This window comes from Aspergillus melleus (assembly GCF_016097325.1).
Source record: "Aspergillus melleus strain CBS 546.65 chromosome Unknown contig4, whole genome shotgun sequence".
NCBI lineage: Eukaryota > Fungi > Ascomycota > Eurotiomycetes > Eurotiales > Aspergillaceae > Aspergillus > Aspergillus melleus.
Window position 1 is genome coordinate 2,374,597 of NW_025763373.1, and position 25,105 is coordinate 2,399,701.

A 25,105-nucleotide genomic window follows, 5' to 3' on the forward strand; every position below is an offset into this window, starting at 1 on the left:
TTAGAGGTGGGTAAATCACCTGGCATCAGGGTTTCTACGTAGTATGTAATTAAAATAGCGCGCGCTTTATCAATATGCGTGCATTGCAGTTTCCACCCAAATCATGCCAGTCACAAGCTTAACAATAACCGTAATTCTGTAATATCCGAGGGCATCCTGCCCCCAAACGGTAATAAATGTAATTTACCATTATTCCACAGACTTCAGTTATTCAATCGGTCGCTGTTATGCTGCGACCGGGCCCTGAACTACTTGCCTTGAATAGTGTGTCACCTCCACTATGCACTTGATTGGTTTGCGGCCCATTTCGTACCGCACCGAAGGTGCTTTTTCTTCGGTGTGCTTTACAAATGGTATTTTTGTTTCTGTACTATGTCTATCCAGTCTAACCTCGGTTTGAATGTCTCAGGCCCTAAGGTTCGCATATCTCAATATAGATATAGAGTAATATATTTACGTTTGAGCAAGTGAGCTGATGTTGACCACGATTAATATTGTATGTCTTCATATTCTCTACTTGAGACAAACCGCCTTTAATAACCAACATAAGAATATTTCTCGATATGGACGATACCCAGCACCAAGCCGGCTTTTGTGATCTCCCGCCCGAATTGCTACTATATATTATCCAATATACCCAAGAACGTAGCTCTTTGTTACGACTCTCCTCAGCGAATCGAGCACTACGCCAGCTTTGTGCATCCCACATTTTCAGGAAGCTAAAGGTCGCCTTCTCGATAGCGGGAATGGACCGCCTACTGCATATATCACACTCTAGGATAGCGCCGCATGTCCGACAGATTGTTTATGAGGTTCCCGAGAGAATTGACCCTCGTGAGTACTACCTACTTTCAATAGATAACTTGCCAATGATGCTCCTAGTTATCGAAAACTACGACTATTTTCGGTCTCGGATCTATACGCCAGCTGAGTATGACCGTGATCAGAACGAATGCTTCTGGACTTTTGGGGGAAAGAAAGTCCCATACTCGAACATCTTTCACTACTTCAGCACCCAGGCACGGGAACAGCGCCTGGTCCAAGAGAAAGCTCGAGACCCCGAGGTCCTTATAACCTCCATTCCCCGTTTTAGAAACCTGGAAACCGTGGAAATGGTCTTCACAGATGGTATTCAATCACCTTTTCGTTGGTTTGCTGGTCGCGTCCTGGACTGTATGCACGCCCTTACCGAACATCTGGTGAAAATGGTAGCAGCCATGATGGTTGCCAAACTGGATGGTGTCACAATAAGGGCATTTACAATATCTGGGTTTTACTCTCGGCTCGAGCCAGCCGACCCGTTTTTACTGGATTGGGTGGGTCACGCGCTCAGCCACGTTGAAGAGCTTAAGGCCATCAATAGCCCTACAATCTTGGAGTTACTAGGCCAAGTTTCTCTCCCTTCTCTGCGGCGGTTCGAGCTGGCAAGCTGCTGGCTATCCTTAGAGAATCTGGAGGAATTTGTCCGGAAACAGGCGGCCTCCTTGCGCTTTCTCCACCTAGAAGATACGTGGTTACTCCACGAGAAGATCAACGAGGATGGAATTTTTCTATCAATGGCGAATGCACAGTCCATATTCAATAATCTGAAAGTCATTTGGAATATCGGCATCCTTGACGAGCTCACGATCAATCGTCGGCCTGGTGGATTGTATGAGGCGCAGGCACGGGCCTGTTCCTAGTTTTAGGTTGCTCTGCTCGACGATATTTATATAGTTCAATTACAGTTTTTCGTTATGAGATTGGCTGTTCTTAAATTCTTTCACTTAGTATCTATAAGCGAGACACAATCAAGCTACGACATTAACTAGGTCATTACTGCCCTTACTATTCTAAACAAACTATATGATGATTAACTATCCACGATACGTAATCAGCTGGATGGCCTGATATTGATAGTTACTAAGGTTCCTGTTTGGTTCGCTATAATGCTACCTTATTAGTGCGCTCATAACGCTCAAGGTCACTTATATCTCACAGGTTGGTTAGTTGGTGAAGAATCCATAGGCCATCGAGTTTATGACGTCTTCCGACGATGAGCTGACCAATTATCATGAGGATTATGCAATTGACTATCTACGAGTTGATAGTGTTCCTAATAAATTCTATCAATGGCCCCCAGAAAAAAGTCATTATTGAGATACTTGGAGATTTCTTTTTTGTTTCAGATTCTTTGCCACGAACGCCAGCGAATTAACAGAATCACATGCCCAGTAGTGGCGAAAAAATAACAAGGGAAAGAATTCTTTCAACATAATTAGAATAAAAACAAATCAAGTGAAATTGAAAAGCTATAGAGATGTTTTGGAAGGGCCCTGGATGTCAAGAATCGTGGCCTACATTTAGGAGGTTCGCAGGGAAAGAAGGTGGTGATCGGAGTCGGCCAATCCAGCGGCGATGGATAAATATTTTACCGAGACCGAAACCGAAACCGGACAACAGTTCTGAGCGATCTACCTCTGAGTATATACCTTCATCGCCGCCTGCGGGGGCTCCCGCGGGATCTCCCGCTACCAAAGGTCGTCGAGTGCCCGCACGAGCGGCCTCTGGCTGCGCGCCTTCATCCGACCAGTATCTCCAAGAGGATTCGTCAGATTCTGAGGTAGACCCTGCCGCATCTGCTGGACGGAAGCGCGGGTTTAGCCAAATCACATCGTCCCCTCCAACCCAACAGCTTGCGACTCAAACACATTCTCGAGGGAACCAGGGCGGGCAATCTCGTTCCCATTTTGCCCAGTATTGCACACAAACGTGCCTTCTAGGGCTACAGCAAGGCGGCCCGCTTGATCCTGACTGCCCAAACACAGAGCTGCATATACTCGGCGGAAGAAGTGACGACCGCCATCCAATCAGCGCAGAGGATTTAGCGAAGAACCTCCAGGCGCAGCTTGATCAGGATCTAGATCATAACTGTACTCCAACAGGTCCTTGTGGGTCTTATGGTGCGCCATTTAAGATCACATGTGCCACATATGGGTACACTATTGTCGGCAAAGGGACGACGTCACGACTTTGGAATGAGGTATCGCGTGAAGCGGACATTTATCATGTCCTTCAGCGAGCCCAAGGATCGGCTGTTCCAGTTTTTCTAGGATCTATTGATCTGGCCCAGATCTACTTCCTCCACGGCGCGGGAGAAATCCGTCATATGCTTCTTATGGGCTGGGGGGGTGAGAGCGTGGACCATACGAATCTCGACAAGACCATTCAGCGTGCGATTTCTCGGTCGGTTAAGGAGATTCGCTCTTTAGGCATCCTCCACCAGGATCTCCGACTGGAAAACCTCTTGTGGAATGCCGAACTAAAACGGGTTTTAATCATTGACTTCCATCGATGCACATTGGATCATCGGCCGATGCAGAAGCGGCCAGACTCTCTCAAACGACGGTGTGGACTTAAAGAACGTAAATCCAAAAGGCTACGTGTGGTTTGAGTAAAAGCCACTGAAGATCGGGCTGCAGTAGTAGAGCAACGCGGAAGGTGTCGTAGCTGAAATTGCAGCTCTTTATTTATACCAATCTCTCATAACTAGTGAGGCATGGACCTCCGCTGTTAAGCCTGCGCCGTATGATTGTAATGTTTATAACCAGTTCAAGTTTACTGGCCAAGATGAATGAGGTTATGTTGTATAAATTTCGCTCGAAAAGTAGAAACTATGGCCTCCTTGACAATGAAACGGGAGACCACGTGAGTTGAACGCGGGCAGCATCCCATAAGACTTGGCGACTTAGTGCGGAGACGATGGTCCGTGCATCCAATCGATATAGTCTATCGGTTCGCGGGGGTTGTGATTAGCCCATAAGGTTTTCATGATGTCGGCAGGTAGAGATTAAAATTGGCCTTCAGAGAAAATCATCATTGAATTACTAAGGAATTGTAGTTATAGAGACCCTTTGGAAAAGATCTCAGTGCACTGCCTTTTTTGTTTTTTTCTTTTTCTTTTTTCTTTTTTCTTTGTTTCTGAATTTTTGTCCCGAACGTCATGAGGAGCAAAGTAACAAGTAACAGGATAACCTGAAAGAAGGAATCAAAAAGCAAAAGCTCTCTCAACAGGTCCTTCTCACACATGTGCCCTGCATTTCAGGTACACGTGAAGCGTCCTTTTTCCACATAAAAAACCCACAGTCCTTATTAGCGCAGTTCAAAAATTCCTTGTACTTATTCGATAGTTCCAGTCTACTGGGCTGGCCGCAGTGGCATAAAGGATTCTTGTTGAATATCCCTTTTCTGTCTGCCCACTTGCAGAATCTTTCGCAACTATGACATTTGAAATATGGTCGTCCGCCGTTTCCGTTCTCGTTTGATAGTTTTGCGAATTTGAGAATGGTTGGAGTCTGACAAATTTTACACAGCGGAAATCGATGATTGGCAGATACAGACGAATTTTGCGACGAAAGCAAAAAAGGTGGCACCCCCACACATGAGAGGTCCGGGGTGACTAGGCCAGGGTATGTTGATATATAGTCGTCTGCAGTGGCCTGTGGGTTGTAACAAGGGAAAAGAGCAGGACGTGCTGAGTTAACTAGGCTCTCGTTGTAAGCAGTATGCTTATATGCTGTCTATAATCAGCAAGATCACTAAGTCCATAAAACATTTGAACACGTACCTTCTGGAGTACTTGTAGTTGCTGCGGAGTTCGAAAGAGGCGGTTTTCTTCTATTAAATAGCGATTTTAACTTCATGATGAACACTTTCATGCTTTTTATTCAGAAGCTCTAGAACATGTAAATGGAGCCCGATATTTATAAAGCGGACGAGTATAAATAGCAGCAAACTATACTCACCAAGGTCTTAGAGCGCTGGGGAAATCATTTGAGTTGATTTATATAGATGTATAGCTAGCCTCGCCAACAAAAAGCTTTTCTAGCCGTACGTCATAGCCTGCGTGCATGCCCAAAGGATGCATAAGGCTCACGGTTTTTAGTGAGTCATATGTAAAGCCTTGTCCTGTGCCCCCTCACAGCCTTGCTACTTCAAGCCCTATCCCAAATTGTCTCTTCTGCCTCGCCACCCGGGCAAGAGGTTCACCCAGAATAGGTGTGGATTAAATCAACACTAGTTTTGAAATTTTAAAATATAGATAGAAAGTTCGCTCACAGGTTAGCCAGGAAAAGATTTGAAAAGGAGCGGTGGTGTCTTTGCCGGGGATGATCCAGTTGCTATTCATATTTTCACAAGGTAATCAGCGGTTGGTTGGAAATCTGAAACAAATAACAGAGAAGAGATGCGAATCTGATAAATGGACAGCCTTGCTTGTCGCATATGTGCACCTGCTCATCCAAGTATCCAACTGAATTTACGGAAAAGTCAGTGCATTCGGCCTTCGAGTCAGATATAGCCTCTATCAGGGCACATACTATGAACGGGTAGCATATTCCCTCTTTAATCTTCTACAATTGGAATATTGGGTTTAAAATCATTTAATGTTATGTTATCTTAACGAACAAGGCCTTTTATCCCATCACCCTCGAAGCAAGGATTTCTCTTCTGACTGCAACTGTTATCGGCAATTTCGCTTGCTGTCTAAAACAGAAGCTTCAAGCGTGTCCAAGTCTCTGACTATTTTATGGCCTTTCGCCCTTTCGCTTTTTTGCCCTTTGAACCTAATTGGGACACCAGTGTAAGACAGCTGGCCTCTGCTAATGAGGGCGATTGATCACAAACCTTCACTGGCAATCATAGGTACCGAAGGCAGTAATGATGTGATCCCGTTTTGAATATCTGTCTCATCACTATTGCTCTTTCATCTCATTAGCATATATCCGTATAACAAGATGTTTTTCCTACAGAATAGCCATCAACCTGATCCATGCTTTTGTCCTTATTCGTCCAATACATATCCACGTTGATGTCCTGGAGATGGCAAGAAATGTCTTCGGTTCCTGCTCTGTGGATCATCGCTTGCTTGCATACTGATAGACAGGACTCTAACGTTGTTAGCTTTCTAGAGAGAACCGCACGGTCTCGTCTTGATGCTGCTGATTCTGAGGCAATCACTTCTATAAGGTTGTCTTTCATTTCCAGCACCTGTGAAGGAGAAAACCCTTGGTCCATATTTGAAACTAACACTGCTTCGACACATTGAATTGTGATATTATCGACCAGGAGTTTCAATGCAACCTATTCCGGTCAGAATCAAAGCTCGGAAAGAAAACCAATTCTCAAAGCTTGTGCCTACCTTGTAAAAGGCTTCCATACAGTCCAGTATCTCGGAGCTTGCATACCTATCCATATCTGCTTCATTCCGAGTCGCAAGCGCCTTGACTAAGCTGGATATCTTGACATTTTTCATGCGAAGGTCCTCCAGAGTGTTGACCTCTTTCGCTTTAAAGAACGTTTGAAGCTTGTGAGCAACCTCAGTCTCCAGCCGCTGCTCATGAATGTTCTGAATAGTGTCGGTGAAGTAGTGATTGTAAGTTATTGGGTGCATATTTTTTGATAGATTGATCAGCTCGTCCCCCTTCTCAACCAACCTGGAATAGATGTTATGGAGAAAGGGCGACAAAACCTGTCGATTCAAGCCTTCGGAGACTTGCTCGTTGGTCAGGTGAGAAAGAAGTTGATTCAAAAACACCTCAGCAGCACTGTAAACTGCATCAAGATGTTGATGCACGATTTTCTCCCACGGCTTTGACTGGTCGTGGAAGATATCCCCAACAATCATGGGATTGTACATGCCTGGAAGTTCGCGGCCTCGAGTTCGCCCAAGAAGCTCTTTTATTTCATTAATAAAGTCAGCTCTTGTTACTTCCTCTTGACCTTGACTGCTGCAGCTCTCAATATTGTTGTCATGGTCCACACAAAGGTCACGGGCCTTCGTATTGACTATCTTGCGTCGACATCCGTCCAGTCGCATGCGCTCTGCAAACTTCAAATTGAGTTTCTGGATCACAGCACGAAATCGCCTTGCGAATCCTTGCTCCGTACGAGGATCCCCAAAGAAGCTGTCTTCGTATGCACCATTAAGGGAAGCATAGACTAGGCTCTGAAACGACTGGCTGATTTTGAGGAGAAAGTACCGTTGTTCGTCACAAGTACTGCGCGGATCACCAAGGCGTCCAAGTTCCTTTCGACACTCAACAATGCTTTGGTCGATCTCTTTCACCAGGTCGGGTAACTCAGAGGCTATTTGATGAAGTAAGACTCTGCTTAGGCGCAGACGAAGTGCTGTAATCCCCACAAGGTGTCTAGGCAGATGTTCCCATACCCCAGTGCTAAAGAATTGTTCTTCTGCTTCGTCCCGTTCGTGCAGGCTAGAATCTCGCATTTCATAATTTCGATTTTTGAGAACATGCCAACCAAGACGAAACTCAACATCTTCATTTCTTGCAAGGCTCACAAATGCGTTTTCGCTGTCCGACCCTTGAGACAGTGTATCCGGTTTGGTGATAATGCCCAGAGTACGTAGCCCTTTAGGGTCTACTTGTTTGGCCAATTTTAAAACAATTTGATTCGCATAGTCATTTTTGGCCGACACTACAGCCAGAATGATAGTTCTTTTATTAGCCATGTAGGACCGTACCATTCCTTGGACTAGTACAATATCCGAAACTGATTGCAATTTGTTTTCTGAGTGAATCAGACCCGGTAGGTCCACAATCGTCAAATGAGGGTGGCTTGGGCCAGAAATCTCGATACGTAGTACATCGTTTGAAAAGGCCGAGGTGGCGGTTGCAATATCCATGGCATCCTTGGCTTTATCGATCAAGTTGGGCAGATCACCAAATACCTGTAGAGGTTCTTTGAAGCTTGCGAGCCGTTTGCAATCTTCCTCACTTCGGTCATGACTCGGAACAATAGAGACTGAAATGTTAACCTCGCTTGTTCGGCGGAGAATCATTTCGATAGCAAATCGGGTACACAGATTATCCTTTGTAGGAAATGGAATCCCTGATATTGCTTCCAATACTGAACTTTTCCCGGATGACTGATCCCCACAAACAATAAGTTGCGGAAGAGAGACATAGTGGCTTGCACCTTGCGACCGCAACTGATCAATCACATTGAGCAAAGTAAGGTTATCATCGGCCAGTATCGCCCTAAGGCCTAGGGTCTCGAGGGCGTCAGCCATCATTATAGCAATAGCGACTCCTAAGATGGAATACGGAATGTAGTTCGAAGAGCCTCGGGCTGTAGAATTCGATCTGCTTTTATTCGGATATTCCCATCAATTTATTATCATCAACCACTTCGCAAGTTTTCTCACTTGAAGTGTGTACGACGTGAGTGATACCCATGATGCAATATGTGTCACTCGACTAGTCTCGACCGGCAGTGCCCCTCTTTATGATTAGGATGCATCACCAGTAAGGTTTCAAATTGCGTCATGGCAAAAATTAAATATTCTATCAGATAATACTATTGAGCTAGAGCCAGACCTCGTGATTAGAACAGCCAGTCAAAATTCTCATCAAGGTCAGTCGGTGTGTTTGCACATCTGCACGGCCATCCTGTCCCGTAACACAACATCTCTCAGCCACCGCCTCGACCATACACCTGTCAGGGTAACCTAGCAGAGTGTTTTATTGGGCAGCCAGTATCGGATCTTCTCGTCATGTCACGCCCCATTCACAAATTTTCGGAAACGCAAACTCAAGTTCTCCAAGGGAAGGTCGAACAGGCCTCGCTCGTTTGCATTGGGAGAGAATAAGAATTTCCAAGGCACGCATATGCTGAGTGAAAGCCACATTCATGGGTGGATTCAACAATTCAAGATGTTTCTTATGGCGTAAGCAAAGACAAGAATGGTGATTGCCTCAAGCATCAGCAACATAGCAGGAATGTGAACATATTAAATGTTCATTTTAAGGCAGGCCAGCGGTCTAATGGGTTTATTACACATCCTATCCAGGAGAGGCTTCCTACTTCACAACTTATTTTTCAAATATGATTACAGAGAAATTATGATGTATGGATGCGGTATAAGGCACACGAGGATAGTTTCTGCTCCTGTCTAGGAACATTCAAACTAACAGGCTATAATGGCCGGATTGAGCTGATGTTAAATGGAACCATTTTTATAATGTACCCCTTACATATTCAGATTGCTGGATGGCTCAGGAATGCTGTACAGCTAACGTTACGCGTCGAGTTGTCTAGGCGTCCAAATCCATGGTTGCTGCCGAAATTATCTAAGTAATAGGACTGCACACTAGCCGTAGCAAAGCATTCCTGTTGTTTCTTCATAACTGTGGCTTTCATTCAGGATGCGCGTACTTCCACTTTGGGTTTTACACCAAAGTGCCTGCTTTGGAATTAACACGGTGGTTTGCTTTTCCTCCATTCTTTTGCGGAGTAATACTTTTCATGAATGCAGCTCCCTTGATGGCTGATAGTGTAAAAGGACTCTGGGGCTATTATAAAGAACCAAGGAAACCAGAGATCTCCGTCCATGATACCATTATTCTTGACATTTCTCTTCGGGGCACATCATGGCTATACATGCTCTTAAAGATAACCAGACGCTTGCGGACCCACATTTGCTAGAAAAAATCGACAAACTCTTCGCATGCAATGTGGGCGACTATATCAATCTTCCTCAGCTGGTTGTTGTCGGAGATCAATCGAGTGGCAAGAGCTCAGTTCTTGAAGGGCTTACTAGACTGGCTTTCCCTCGAGATAGCGGTCTGTGTACACGATTTGCCACACAGATTATCTTTCGTCGAACCGAGGACGATGAAAGAAGAATTACCGCATCTATCATTCCTGGATCCGACGTGGAAAGTACACATGAGTCCCAACTGAAAGCGTGGAAGGCAGAAAATATACAGTCTCTGACTGTAGAATCATTCTCAAGGACTATGGCAGAAGTATGTCAGCACTTTAACGGGAAATGCCTATCTAATACCGACTCTTAGGTTCACACGGTAATGGGGCTCTCGACATCGAAAGATGACGGTTTGCCTACTTTCTCAGGTAGCGTCTTGAGACTGGAGATTTGCGGTCCAAAGGAAGATCATCTCAGTGTGATCGATGTTCCTGGCATCTTCCGGAACACGACGCCAGGTTTGACGACAAGAAATGACAAGGCTTTGGTCCGAGACATGGTTCAAGGGTATATGAGAAATCCTCGGTCAATAATGCTCACAGTTGTGCCAGCAAATGTTGATATTGCGACTCAAGAAATTGTTGAAATGGCTCGTGAGTTTGATCCGGAGGGTGATAGGACACTTGGTGTTATCACCAAGCCAGATCTAGTGGACAAAGGCGGAGAGGGTAAAGTCATTGACCTGGTTGAGGGAAGAGAGATGCAGATGAAGCTGGGATGGATTATTGTAAGAAACCTAGGACAAAAAGAGCTGGAAGAAGGTGATGTGGATCGGAATGTATTGGAAGATGAGCTTCTTTTGCAGCGCCCCTGGGATACCGTCCCGCGAGACAAGTTTGGTATCAAAGCGTTGCGTACTCATCTCCAAGAGACAGTAACTGCAAACGCGCGACGATCTTTTCCATCTGTCAGTACATCTGGAGCCATTGATATCATTCTACAGCTGACAAATGGATACTAGGTACGATCTGAGATAAGCAAGAAACTACGAGAATGTCAAGATGCCCTGCAGGCTCTTGGAGCAGATCGAGAAACCCCGGAGCAGCAAGCCAGTTTCCTTTTTGGAATAGTGTCATCGTTCCAGGATATCACATCTCATGCGCTAGGCTCAAATTATAGCTTCCGGGATGAATTTGATCAAGAGGAAATTCTTCGTCTGGCCACCAGAGTTGTCAATAGGAATGAGATGTTTTCTGACAATATGGCTCGATGGGGCCACGAGTATGAATTTGAGACTGAGGATTCTCAAGAATTGGACGAATTTGGAGTTAATATCTCCATCGATAAACCCGCAGAAGGCTGGTTGGCGACACGAATGCTTGAGGATATATCTGGGATCGAGGACATTCTACCGCAGGCAGTGGAAGTTGCGCAGCCCTTTCGCAATGACATACGTTCATGGATAGAACGTCAATACCGAGGCTCACGAGGATTCGAGATTGGAACCTTCAACTCGGCGCTTCTCCCAACGATTATGAAAAAGCAGTCAACAAAATGGACATCCATCGCGACTGGGTATATTGGTGATATTATCACTATGGTTCATGGGTTTATTCTCAGAGCTTTGAGTCTAGCTTGCGCTGACACCAGTGTATGCCACAACCTACTGTCTATGATCATGGATAGGCTTCTAGGGAAATACCAGAACGCAATCAGTCAAGTGCAGTTTCTTCTGGTCAACGAGTGCTCAAGCACGCTAATGACACTGAATCATAATCTTAATGACACTCTAGAGAAATGGTATCGTCGTTCCGACCCTTTATCACTTGTGAGATTTCTAACTTCGCACAGTCGACAGAAACGCACGAGCTCCGTGATAGAAGAAAAGGCGATTAGCGGCTGTTCGCACGGGAACGTAGTGCGAGTGGAGGATTTGAGCCCCCAAAAAAGTATAAGCAACACTGCACATACCGTACAGGACCTTCACGACATTCTCCAATCATATTACCAAGTGGCTCGGAAGCGGTTTGTCGACAATGTATGTATGCAGGCCGCAGGTTATTATTTGGTGAATGGCCCAGAAACCCCGATGAAGTTATTGTCTCCTTCCTTCGTCAACAGTCTCACTCAAGACGAGCTTGAGGAGATTGCAGGAGAGGAAGCATCGCTTCAGCGAAAACGCCGCCAGTTAGTGAAAAAGATCAAAGATCTTCAGGTAGCAAAGAGAATCCTGCTTTGAATAATTTTGGAAGCCCTATAATCGATTTCATCTCATTTGTTCCATGTCGAAACAACGGGGATAGTACGATTACGCTCATAGGACCCAGAACTCAATTGGTCCTAGTGATTCCAGAATACTTGCAGGGAAGTGCTTCATCCAAGTATTTTCAAGTCCTATTTAAGCTCAATTCAGAATTCATCCAATTTTAAGGTTTCGTCTTAGCATGCGTGATTCCGGAATAAGTTGGCATAGTTTGCCATGAAACTAGTTTCAGCTGTGAAGTATTAATCATTCCGGTACTGTGTAAAAATTATTTTATAGAATAGACTTAACCGTTGGCTACTCTCAACTCTTTAGTGATAGTCTCCCAATTTCAACTAAACCTAACCAGAGGTTAAGCTGTGCAAATTATGTTTATATACATGTATGCTCTCAGGACAGATGGACCCTCAAACAGTATAACGTATGACTTTTGACAAGATAGCGAGAGACTGCAGGCACCAAGGTTCGACCCCCGCCTGGAGAAAGCGATGCTAAATAACCCTGGATTAGCTTAAACTCTTCTTTTGAGTTCAGGGCATCTAACATTGAGCAACTCATCCACCGTTGCAGTTGACGAGACGTTTATGAAGCTCTCCGCTTCAAGACGGAGTCCAGGTAGATCTTCTTCTAGACGATCGAGCCTCAATAGCGTAGCTGCGATCTGGCCCACGGCGCGGTTGTCCATAGTTCTGTCTTCGATACCTCGGCTGCGGACCATGCCATCTCCAACGTCGGCTTCCCAAGCAGTTTTCAGATTAGCTTCGGTTCATATTTCATCGAAATATCGCATGTCTTACTGATCTTCACTTGTCCTCTATCTGTTAAGATGACCGTACTGCACGATAAATTTCCATGTGCGATGCCAACTTCATTATGTATGTATTTGAGCCCCTTGAGAAGCTGGTCAAATGTGAGCGTATGTTCGATATTGTAAAAAGAAAGGCAGAAAAAAAAAAGGTACATACCTCTCTGCAGATACAGGCTACTGCACCTGCATCATTGGCGAATACGTTGGACACTCGACGAATCTCCTCCAGTGGGATACCGTAGCTGTCGTATGCCAAGACTATCGATCTGTGGCCGAGGTAGGCTTCTTCCAGGTTGACTAGATTTTCGTGAGATGTTTTAACAATCTGGTCCGGACGTATCTGGAGCACTTCCAACGGATATGTTTTGAAAAAAGACACTGGGTACATGTGGACAGCTGCAAGAGCCAGCGAGTTCAGGCCACTAGACGCCGGTAGAATGGGGAGATAGAGCTTTTTGGTAACAGGGGGGAACCTTTGCTTCTTGAACGCCACAGGAAGTTCTGAATTATCAGGAGCGCTCCAAACGGCCCGAAGAGGAAGAGTGGTCTCCAAGTTCTGCTCGTGAAGTGGATCTCTATCTTCAAATTTGTTCTTCAGCCCCGATGGGAGAGTTGTCTGACGCCCGGCTCCGATCATCTTTGCCAGCAGAGGATATAAACTGAGAGGAGGTACAAAAGGACTTCCTCTGTCAGTCAGGAGAGCCATATATATAAGAAAAGGTAGCACAAGCAACAAGCAAGCGCTATATTTGAATGCGGCTTCTGGTCTTCCAATATTTTAGGCCTTTCAATAGAAGGCGTCATCAACTAGATGAATAATACCAGTAATTTACATAATTAGAACGGTAGATTAAATTTAATACAACGAAGGTTAATGCAGGAACAATCAGAAAATTCTTTGTTCTGTTGCATTGATCCCTTCAATTGACAAGTAACCAGTTGAGATAATGACAATTAAAGATGCGTAAGAATACATATTGTGGATTTTGTAGCCAAGTTAAAAAAAAAAAAAAAAGGGGGGGGGAAATAAAATACAAACATACAACTAACTCTGTTAGGCAGGAGCTCACCAGCCACTCGGCTCGTAATAATCGGGCAGTATGGTGCCTAATGTAATAATAAGAAGCTCCAGGCGATGTCACAATATCTCCACCTGTAATTGTCGATCGTCAATCACTCCTTTGTATGAGTGGGGGATCAACCGGGCTGCCTTTCTTTTTTCTGTGAAACCAAGGATCAGATCCCCTGGCCTTACGTTATGAGAAAGGATTAGACTGTAATATTGACGGCAAAAGTATATATTACGAGCTTGAGTATAGGGTGTATAGGATCGCGTGGGACAACAGGTTATAACGTATCTATTGAAAAACCACTGGCAATTTCATATCTAGACAGTCTTGTGTAGCTATAATTCTAATGCTACGTTCAGAAATTGAAGCCAATAATAACCTTGAGGTAATTTATAAGGAAAGATACAATATTACATCTAATGATGGGGGTGTATTTTTGAGAAGTGGGTAAAATATATTACATGTGTTACACTGATTCTTATTCCTTATTTCTTATGCTGGATCTAAGAGGAGGTCGCATTAGTGGATTTGCTTAGTTTAACGCCCTGTGTTTCTTCTATACCTTGGAGACATAGGCCTCGTGGATCTTTCCTGGGCTGTGTCAAATAGGAAATAATAACGTAGTCTCTCACCGATACTGACAATGGAAGTGTCGTAATTTTTATAAGAAATAATGTTTGGGTTTATTAAAAATATAATGAATGCCGCGGCCCAGACCCAACTACATCACGTTGGCGAGCAGGTCCTCTGAGTAAGCTATTGGTTTAAACCTCACAATTCATGATTCTGGCCTTGAGCATTTGCTACATGTCATTCTTTGTTAGCTTTGATCCAGAAACACACGGTTGAAGATACTTGCTCATGGATGCGTCCAAACCTTCAAAGCATCCCACCAACCGCCAGACCCTACTACCCTTATCTCTAGCCCGGCCTGATGGAAACAGATATGATGCGTTGGAGAAATTGAAGGCTTCAAAGTCACCGTGTAAAGAAGATGAGAAAGGAGATACTTCTCGCAAGCCACAGAAAATAAGCGAGGTCCTGCCTCAGACAGCTAACAAACTGGTTCCGAAGAATCTTCGCTTTCCTGTTGTTCCCCATTACGAAGAATTAACCTTGCCATTGGAGGAAATATGGCAGAAATACCATCAACTTTTTGTGTCTGACCAAGCGGGCCCCGGGATCTTTGCCCACGACAACACCGTTGACCATAGGCTTGTCGTGATCAAAGAGCAGAAAATTCGCGTGAGCCCTACGCAACGTCACCAGCTTACACAGGCGCTACGGGACAACCATGTCAATATTGTCTGTCTCCTTGATGTATTCATAGGGCCAAGATCAGTGCGTCCGGTCTATGAACAGCTCGAAGTTTCCTTATACCAGGTACGAGCGACCAGCCGGCAGGTAATTACCGAGATAGATCTTGCAATTATTGGTAAAGAGGTAAATAATATTCTGTTAAGCTAAGCAAACGAATATATTAATCTTCATTTCTAGGTTTTGCAGGGTCTTCAGTACATCCATGATAGGCTGGGAATAACTTATGGGCAGCTGAATGTAAAAAATGTCCTTCTCTCATTATTCACCTGTAATTTGAAGCTAGGTATGAATCCGTTAGGCACTGAAAAGGATAAAGACTGATGCCTTACAGCCAACATTGCGGAGTCAGTGCTTAGTTCTAGAGAAACGGGATTTGCAGATGATGTTCGGGGGGTTGGTACATTGCTAGTAAATATAAAAGAGCCGGCAACCCATGTGCGGGATCCGGTCGGTCTACAGCTGCAACATGGCGATGTCAGCGAACTCTGTCGGAATTTCATTCAGATGACGGACAGAGCGTCAATCCAACAACTGCTTGAGGTAACACCCCTATGTTTCTTTGCATGGTTTAAGCTAACGCCTACAGGATGATTTCTTTCTCAAATCGCCTGGCGTTGGGCGCCTCCGGATCTTTGCTTGCCGGGCGATGGAATATGGGTCAAGGATGCGAGGTTAGTTAGAGAATAAATCATTGTATCGTAGTTTGGCAAATTACCCAAAACCTGATCATGTGGTTTTAGTCCTCAAGTGACCGTTGTCTTTTTATGACTGTAGACGTTTAGTGACTGCAGACGTTTACTGACTGCAGCCTTTATGTGACTGCAGTCTGTCTGTGACCGCAGTCTTTCTGTGACCGCAGTCTTTCTGTGACCGCAGCCTTTCTGTGACCGCAGCCTTTCTGTGACCGCAGCCTTTCCGTGACTGCAGACGTTTAGTGACTGCAGACGTTTACTGACCGCAGCCTTTCCGTGACTGCAGACTTTTAGTCGTCGCACATTTAGCGACTGCAGTCTTTCCCTTACCGCAGTCTTTTACTGACTGAAGTCCTTCAGTGACTGTAATCACTGACCAAGCACGACTACTTTCATTAGAATGCACTTACACTGTTTCATAAAAGTCGTAGCATATTCATATCTATTGTTCACTTTGTTCTGTCTCTTCAGAAGGTGACTTTTCATTGCGTTTATTTCTTTCATGGCCCCCTTCATCATCTCGACGCGTTCGCTTTCCTGTGTGGCTGTTGAATGAACAGACGTATTCCCAAAAGTTCCTATGAACCGGCTCTTCATGCTCCAGCTCTTTATAGATCAATATCATATTTGTCTGATGGATATTTTCAATGACCTCCTCCAAATTAAGTAACCCTCTTCGGAAGTCCGCCAGGGAATGATCGTTGGCGACAGAAAGTACGAAATCGGTAAGCTGCGAGTTGAGGTTGGGGTCATCAAGTGCGAATTTGATATACTGTCGTGATTTGAACAAGTAAAAAACAGCCAGTGATCTATTATTAGATTCGGACCAGGCCTCCAGAATGTGTTTCGCACTACGGTGATGCGATATATAGCTAAGTTGATTCAATGGCGCAATAGACGTCTCATCCTCAAAGCCCGCTGCTTTCGGAGGGCAAACGATGATTTCATGGCCCGTATGGAGGCCTTTCTGGAGCTGTACGCTAGGTGTATCCTCGAGGTCGACAGAAGTACTTGGCTGCAGCTGGAGATCTGAAGCCGCTTCCGGGAGGGGATCATTAGAGCCTTCGATCGAGGGTGTTCCTGGTGGGTAGGTGTCGAAGTCCACGGGTGACGAGGCCACACACGACGTAGAGCACTCTATTGGGACTATGTCTTCGCCCAGAAAGCTAAATATCATATCCCGTGCGATAGCAAAAGAGGAAGGGAACTCTCCCATTGGAGGATCGGCGGTATATATGCACGGAAGAAAGAGCGATTGGCGATCCTTTTGGTGGGACTCAAAAGCTGGCAGACCGCATCGCTTTAATGCTCGAGACGTCTGTTCAGTACAGGGTGGAATGGTTATCGCATAGTCTCTTCTTTCCTGCAGCCGGGTTAGATGGCCGATGATATTGCGGGATGCAGTGTTTTCCCAACGAGTGGGAAGATCATAGATGTCCGCAGGGCGTCGACCGAGCAGGTACGCTTTCACATTAGGTCGCAAGGCTGTGTCACCGCAAAGAGAATCAATTGGCGCGGACTCAAATCCTAGTCGCCTGGCCAGGAGACCAAGCCGGTGGATAGACTCCCGTTGAGTTGGTTTGAAGGCTTGAGTCTCCGTTGTAGGCGACTTGTGCCCGGCAAGTTTGGTATTAGTAAGATTCTCTACATGCCGAATAACAAAACACCAGAGTTGCACCCATGCCGAATTCGACCTTCGCGAGTGCAATTCGTGCTCATGACACACTTGGGTGTTCATGGGTTCGATAGCACCCTCAGCAACCTGAACAGGCCAGTCCTCCCCACTAGGGTTAAACCGTGACATGATCGCGTGTCGCAAGTCTCTATGCTTGCCTGGGATCAATTTCTTCAGGGCAGCCGAACATGGATGCCAGAGTAATGTGTCCTGGATCATCGAATGCAGGGTTAGAATCCTCCCTGAAGTGCTAGTCAGGGCTCTTGCAACCAATTCGCGATCGGAGGTACTTATCAGTGATGGGAAAAGGGCGTCGTCGTCCATCAATCGAACAATTTGGGAGTGGTCCATACTCGATTGTCGGGGCATCAGGTTCTCTATTAATCTTGCCGACCGAGCATCAACAGCCCCGGGAAATTTTCCACATGAACTCGACCATATCTTATATATACGATCTAAGTAGTGTATTATCTCCTGCGACTTGGCGTAAATAAAAAGGTACAACCAGTCTCTGATGCGAATACTGACATTTGGACAGCTGATCTGCAAGATTCGTCGAAGAAATGTGAAGCAGAAATCTACCCAGAGCCCTGGGAAGATAATAAGACGATCGATACTCCGGATGATACCCTTGTAGTTTTCTTCGATGCTTTTGATGTCTTTCCGGGAGCGAACGGATATCATGGATCGCCAAAAAGAAGCATCGTCATGACCGGCTAATTCACAGTGCCTCCAATTACGGAAGATATCCCCTGAGGAGAATTCCGGGTCACGATACATACACAGCCGACGTCGGAGGTCATCTGGGAGGCCTCGCAGGACTTAGCTAGCAGGTTCTGGCGGCAACCATAACAGACTTACCGTCAGAGTATAGCGCAACTGACCACCAACGATCGCCGGGAAGAAGGGCACACCTGGCAGCTTCCACTCGATGCTTCCCATATAGACACAGAATCTGGCAATCCTGTGGGAGTATAAACCACTGTAGATGGGTTTCATCCTTCAGGGAATCTAAACGCGTATCAGATTACACGATAGTCTGTTCCAGCAGGTTATCAGAGATCATGGCTGCGATAAAATTTCGTGGCTCTTCTCGAGCGCAACCATCAGTTTCAAATTTTTCCTGCAGGAGCTTAAGGTATATAATGTTCCATATCCTTCTTCCAAAAAGGGGATACTGGAATTGAAAATATCTCAGTCTAATCCTTGCGTATCCACGGAAAAAGGTCGATAACTCTTCCGCCATAATTAAAACATTAAGCAGTTGGGCCAAGGTCCTCCTGTACATGGCGGGGAAGTTCTTTTGTACAGAGGCCTTGTGAGCAGGACCGAGCAACATAAGACTGTTAATAAGGACATCCCTGGGTAGTACTCTGTCTTAAGTCTCTCTATATATATTGGCATTCCTCATGTTCAATTACGATATCTAGAGGCACTCGGTCTGACTGGAAACAGACAACACTATAATTTCATTTGACATTCTACCCTCCCGCTGTAATATAAATTTTCGTCCACGATAACTCCTAGGTAGACAGAACACGTTGCCCCCGTGTATCTTGCGTAGCGTAGTATTCTAGCTTTCAAATATCTGTTATACCCCACCATCAATACGAAGAATGGGATGTATGTAATGGATTGGACATAGATCGCCTGTCGCCCACCTTGCTCTAGAGAACCCGCTGTGATATTGCTACCTTTACATTCAAGCAAAAAAGTAAAATTACTCAAGTGCGACCCACAATCAGAATTGCCCGACATCCACCAGTAACTCGAAATAAAAATGTATATTAAATGCCCCCCACCCCCCGCCGGAAAGTAATGTCCGACGATCATTCCTTGGGCTAAAGAGATCATAGATTACCGCTAATGCAGCATCGTCGTCAAATAAAACTCGCCGCCGTTTGTAATGAGTCCCTGTATAGTATTAAGGCGCACTCCTAAATCTCCACTTCTACATTAGCTATCTGTTATTTACACAAGGACCGGGAATCCAGAGGCTTTCCTGGATTATTACCGAGAAACCAAATCTGTAATACTGTATTATGCTTTCTTGTCATAGAACTTCAAAGATACGAGAGGGCTCGGCTATAACTTATGTTACTTACTAGCTAAAGTACAAAGTCCTAATTTTGGATATATACTATGACCTCATATAGGTCTAAACAGAATAGCTATGAGCTGTAGCGTAAAATAACTAGCCCTAACTCCATGTTTCAGAGATCCCTCGCTAATAGCCTAGATACTACTTACAAAACATCAGCAACTACACTCAGTATTATAAAATATTTGACTTTGCTAAAGTTCGTTTCTGTTGGCGGTATCTTAGACTCGAATTCATACATAAGACCCAGCTAATATCCTAATAATAGGAACATATAGCACAGTTAATACACTGTTTATCTTACTAGATGAAGTGGGAATCGCCTGTGCAATTGCTTTATCAAGAGCCATATTTCATCAGTCCCCAGTATAATTCCTAGCCCCAAGTAGTCGAATTGAGTTAACATCTCCCTTTCAGTACTCAGTCTTACCCAATTCTTTGTATATTAATAGTCGCGCACATTATAATTACGGCTCCGCCTATGTTTCAGGAAGACCGACAAGGCTCAAGCGGATATGGAAGGTGGGGGGTGAATATTACTTCTATCATATATAATATCTCTGGCATAATGGACTCTTTCTGGACCAGTGTTACTCTTACTGGAACATCTACCGTCTCTGACATTCCCGCCTTTCCACCGAAAACGCCTGAAGTAAGAAGTCAGGGCCCTTTAACCAGCCTGCCTGCTTGCCTGGGGATATTGATATATGTATGGTTACTTTTTTATATAAGGTGGTAATTTGACCTAGAGATTAGAGTGGCAAGGTCTCTTCAAATTGAATGTGCATTAGTGATATTACTCGATTCAAGTAGGCCCTATAAGACTAAGAAGGCTCCCGGGTAAGAACACTAAATCAATTATAGCCCATAGGCATCGCTGGCATTTCCGCTTTAAGTCCTTGTAGGAATCGGCTGATCTGGCTGACTCCATCGGACCATTGGCACATCCGACCTTGGTAGTATTCTGCTATTACCTTCCAATTCTCGTTTTCTTTCTGCCACATTTAAATACTCTCATCCGCTGTTAGCAGCTTCTCCTCCAGCCTAGAAATCTCTGCCTTCAGCTCTTCTCTCTCCTGGTGGCACTTGTCCAAATCATCATTTGCCTTTTCCAGTTCCTCGGCAAGAGCCGAATTCTCCGAGATGAGGGCATCTTTCGAGGACCGAACTGCTGAGCCCTACCATAGAGTCAGTAGCTGGATAGATACCAAACTCCTGAGGTAGACAAGGAAACAAACGCTTTCCGATGCGTGGACGGCCCAGAATGAACGCCCCACTCCATCAATCAACATCGAGAGTCCACTTACAGAGTGTCCACTCAAATGTCTCTCAAAAAGTTTCTTGATCTGCGTATTCTCCACATGCCAGGCATATCCTTTGTCTCCTTCGGGCCTCAGGCAAACTTGCGATGGCAAAACATGAATCCCTAGAGTCTCATCTGAGGTGCATCAGTCTCAGCCGTGGGCCTTAGTCATCATGATGTCTTACGGATGTGCTTCGCCAGCTCAGTACAGCAGGCAACTCTTAAATCCGTCCTTTTTTGAATACCAAGCGCTGCTTTACTTGAAGTCTCGGGATACATTATAGATTAGGACAAACTGGAGTAAAATGGTTCAAAGCCCGCAAATATAGCATTAACTCTCAATGCCAGTAGAAATTGTTATATACTAGCCGGCCGCATGTCTGAGTGACCCGGGCTTCTCACCAAGCCGACTGCGTCGATTGTTATGCCCACAGTGGTAATTTACGGCGTAATAAAGGACAGCCAATCTCTTTTTTCCTGCCAAGGCTGAAATTCCAACTCAAAAAGCTCCACATCGTCCCTCACGTTCTCTCTCACTAAGCGCTGTATTTTTGCGCGGATCTTCCGTTGGGCGGAGACTTGACCCGGCTCTGTTAGCGCGCCATTCAGATTGATCGTCGAGGGGTAAATTACCAGATACTAATATCTTCCCTGCTCGATCCTGCTTCTCTTCGGACAGTACCTCTCCCCAGTTCGGCTCGCCGCTGTATACGGTAATCAAATCATGGTGACCAAATTTCCAGACCTCCTGATCCTTGCTCAGTGGATCGTATACCAAAACCTTTAGCATCTATGATCCCGTAAACATCAAGTCAGACATCGGAACCGTACACGGGAAGAGGGGCTGAGCAAATCGGTCACTGATGTATCCGTTATCTAGCTTGACCAAGTGTTGGAGCCAATCCCTGGCGCATTTGTAATCTCCAGTGCGATCGAGTTGCCAGACGAGGCAGATCCTCTGCATGCAAATACCCGCCAATCAACGCCTCTGCACCAGTTCCTTCATGTATGGCAGCTGAGCGGCGATGCCGATCCCAGTCGTGACCATGAAGATATGGCCGTAATCACCTAGGTCTCGAGTGGCACCGCACCGGTAGACTGCAGATGGGCCGAATGGCCCGTCAATCCACGCCCAATACTCGCGGTCGGGCTCTAAGCACATGATAGCTTTCCGCGTGAACCCCGTTCGAGCGCGAAAGAGCAGGAACACCCGGTCTGCTTTGCCATCCTGGTTTTCCTCCCACCAGGTGATGCTAAACGGGTGCGCCTGGAAGAAATAGAAAAGACCAACAGCCGGTACGCCCAGGGTGACTCGCTCGCCTGCACGCACTGCCCACGGTCGTGGGAGACGCAGCTCCGCACGTACTATATCTTTAGTAACCAGTGTAATGCTTACCCGCAAAGCGCGCCTCCCAAATACCACGTTTCGGAAAAGGACGCGGAGTACCTAGAGCACCCCAGTCACAGAGAATGTGACAAGGCATACCAGGACAAATCTACGCGCCGTTTCCGCAGCCAGCTAGATATATTTCCACAGCAGGTAAAGCGCTAGGATAGCGCATACCAGGTAGGTTACCAGGAAAAGCTCGTACACTCAGCGTTTCACCAGCGGCAGAATCAAGAGCGAGATTAACATGCAGCCAGCCTAGACACAATAGGAAGAATTAGCCAATACTCTAATACAGCGGCTGAACAGCGGCTGGAGAGACTTGCAAGGAGTCCATAATATTGAGCATCATCTGCTGTCATAAACCGAGTCTTTTGACAAGCAAGGGCAACATGCACGGCGGCTTGGACGCCAGCCATAAATCCCGCGATGCGGTGAACCATGCTATAGGTCTCTCGCGATATACCTAGCAGATATGCGCCGAACTCGCGGCCACCGGACAAAAATAGCAGGCACAGGTTGATTAAAGATAGGTGGGCAGCACGTGTGGCACGCTGCTGCAAGTTCTGTAGCCCTGCTACGTTAGCAACAATAGTGCCAACAACATACATAAGGAAGATGACCGTCCGGAGCGGTGAAAGCTTTGCCAGGCCAAGAATGCGGGGATTAAATCTTGGATAGACGAGGTACTGCAGATACACATGATAGATACTGGCAGATCCTAGCAGGGAGAACCGTCGGAATAGACAAAAGAATAGCCCTCGGTACAGACAGAGCATCACCAGAAGCACAACAAGACTTGCAAAAGTGGCAAAGTATATAAGCTCCGTCAAGTCCATCTCAGTCTAAAGAATGCCGAAACGCATTTTGTTTGGCAGAGTGGCCATGAACGTCCTATAGGATAACCAGGAAAAAGACAATAGGAAGCTCGGATATCTTATTATATACCCTGACCGGGAAGCAATGGGGACTTTATTGTAGCAACAACCAAATAGGGATGAAATTTCGTTCCTTGTGCTCCATAGCTACGATCTAGGCCGCTTCTAGGGACAGTTAAACTGCGTCATCAAAGCTTACCTGGCAGTCAAGCTAAGACCTTTTTGACTTTAAGTCTTCTCCGGAGAATGGCTAGTCCAGATATGGCATGGCTCGACCCACTAGGCCTAAGCCCTTTTCGATTTAAGTCTTCTCCGGAGAAAGTCTAGTCCAGATAGGGCATAGCCTGTCCTACTGTACTTGCATCTTGGCCTAACTGATTTCGCAATTTGCACCTCTCTCCCCCGCCCTTGAGATGAATCGATCAATTTTTTCTGGGACAGAGAGATATGCCTTATTGGGGCTTTTTGTCACGCCCCGGTTCGGCTGAGCACGTGACATGGCTGACCGCCTGCCTGGAAGAGCCCCAGGGAAGGTCCCGGTTGAGCAAGGGGATGTTCCGGCTAGTTTCATGGAAGGCTTCAACATCTCGGTGGAGGATCCCGGTTGATGGATGGAAGGTTCCTGTATCTAGTCAGGCCCCGTTAGCCTATAAGAGCCCCAGATTCCCTTGTTAGATAGTACCTTTCATTCCTCATGGGAAAATTGCTTGACTACGAGTCATAAACAAACTTGCTTTTCCATTAGCTCCTTTGTAGGCCGTCACACTTTTAGTCAGAAGATCTAATCAGTAAAGAAGTATTACTCCGTAGTCTTTCAAGAGGCAGGTAAGCCAAGGGCGTGCTTCCCTGCGCAAGCATACTAGCAAATCCTATCCATGTACCGGTAGAGGTCGGTCCCGATGCCTCAATAGGCACGTAATACCACTCGAGCTTACATTTTATGGCTGCATGCCGATAATGTGCGATATGGAGCAACTAGGAATTACTGTCTTTTGTATAATAGGTTAAACTAATTGTATCCAGTTTCCGTTGGCAGCTTCTAGCAAAACCCACTATGGTAAAGACGTAACTCCAATCCCTGTCTATGTCCTCCGCTTATCGAAACGACCCAAGATTTTCAGGTTCAAGGACCAGGATGAAAAACTGGCTATAAGACTTGCAGAAATGCACAATAGGCATGGAAAGGACCCATTTCATTTGTTCGATGATTTTACCAAGACTGTTCAATACCACACATCGCAGTCTCCAGTCCTGACACACGTGTGCCTGCTGAATAGGGCGAGATTAAACTCGTGGAGTCTGTCTCTTGCCTAATCTTAGAACTTATGACTATTTTTCTACTTTTAAAAAACCATCTGCTCAGGCTACTTCTGTTAACTATCCGCTGTTTCCCAATTTTCAATGTATCAAGGCTTCCATGGGGTGGGACTGTTGCTCTTCGCTATATTGGCTGGTTTGGGGTTTACTAAGTTTCTGTAAACGAGTTTTGTTGACAATATATCGGTTCATTGCGTGAGGGCAAAAAGAATTATCGAATTAGATCTTTTCCTCTTTTTATATAAAATTCCACTTTTGACCGATGGTCATACAGACCTCGCTCATGCAGCAAAGAAGAAAAAGGAAATCGTGGATGCCATAGGCGTGGCCTAGTGACCAAGCATCGCTCAAGGTAAATGATCTGTGGCCGCGGGAGTTGACTAAGCCGGCATTTCATCGCCTTGCTCAGCCGAAATAATCGACCAGTCAATTATTCAACATAATTGCTTCTTCCTGTTGAGTTGATTGATCATCATTTTGAAGCTCTAGGGATTGCATAAATACGAGCTGTATCGCATAGTTAGAAAATCAAGACCTTCAATCGAATCCGTGGAGATCACGTAATTCAGTGCTTTAGTCATCCCTGCCAAGCCCTCCAAACTGCCATAGTTATGAGCCCGGAATCGCTCTAGGGATTACCGCTTTGGTCATTTTTGAAGCTATACAGAATCCGCCTGGAGCAACACAGTACGGCAACCCCGGTGGGACACCAAGGAGCAAGACGACACACCTGAATTCGACGATATGACTTCATCATTCGATACTGAAAGCGCCACGAAGGTTAAAGTCATCCTGAAGGGACGA

The 25,105-nt window shown here is 45.6% G+C and overlaps 4 protein-coding genes across 4 annotated transcripts; 2 read left to right on the plus strand and 2 right to left on the minus strand.

Moving 5' to 3' along the window:
* Positions 1 to 869: 869 nt before the first annotated feature.
* LDX57_007716 (uncharacterized protein) lies at positions 870 to 1,682 on the plus strand (the record flags this gene model as incomplete). Its single annotated transcript, XM_046089433.1, has 1 exon — positions 870 to 1,682. One exon carries the CDS (start codon positions 870 to 872, stop codon positions 1,680 to 1,682), a length of 813 nt encoding a protein of 270 aa, XP_045945403.1.
* A 3,721-nt stretch (positions 1,683 to 5,403) lies between these two features.
* On the minus strand, positions 5,404 to 8,192 carry LDX57_007717 (uncharacterized protein). Its single transcript, XM_046089434.1, has 3 exons — positions 6,179 to 8,192; positions 5,788 to 6,120; positions 5,404 to 5,740 (listed from the first exon to the last, which is right to left on the minus strand). Exons 1-3 carry the CDS (start codon positions 8,072 to 8,074, stop codon positions 5,657 to 5,659), a joined length of 2,313 nt encoding a protein of 770 aa, XP_045945404.1. The 5' UTR covers positions 8,075 to 8,192; the 3' UTR covers positions 5,404 to 5,656.
* A 1,608-nt stretch (positions 8,193 to 9,800) lies between these two features.
* Positions 9,801 to 11,726, plus strand: LDX57_007718 (uncharacterized protein; the record flags this gene model as incomplete). Its single annotated transcript, XM_046089435.1, has 3 exons — positions 9,801 to 9,809; positions 9,858 to 10,454; positions 10,509 to 11,726. The coding sequence occupies 3 exons, from the start codon at positions 9,801 to 9,803 to the stop codon at positions 11,724 to 11,726; spliced, it is 1,824 nt and encodes a 607-aa protein (XP_045945405.1).
* A 9,972-nt stretch (positions 11,727 to 21,698) lies between these two features.
* LDX57_007719 (NADPH oxidase family protein) lies at positions 21,699 to 22,203 on the minus strand (the record flags this gene model as incomplete). The annotated part of the gene is made up of 2 exons (XM_046089436.1): positions 21,699 to 22,084; positions 22,167 to 22,203. 2 exons carry the CDS (start codon positions 22,201 to 22,203, stop codon positions 21,699 to 21,701), a joined length of 423 nt encoding a protein of 140 aa, XP_045945406.1.
* Positions 22,204 to 25,105: the final 2,902 nt, after the last annotated feature.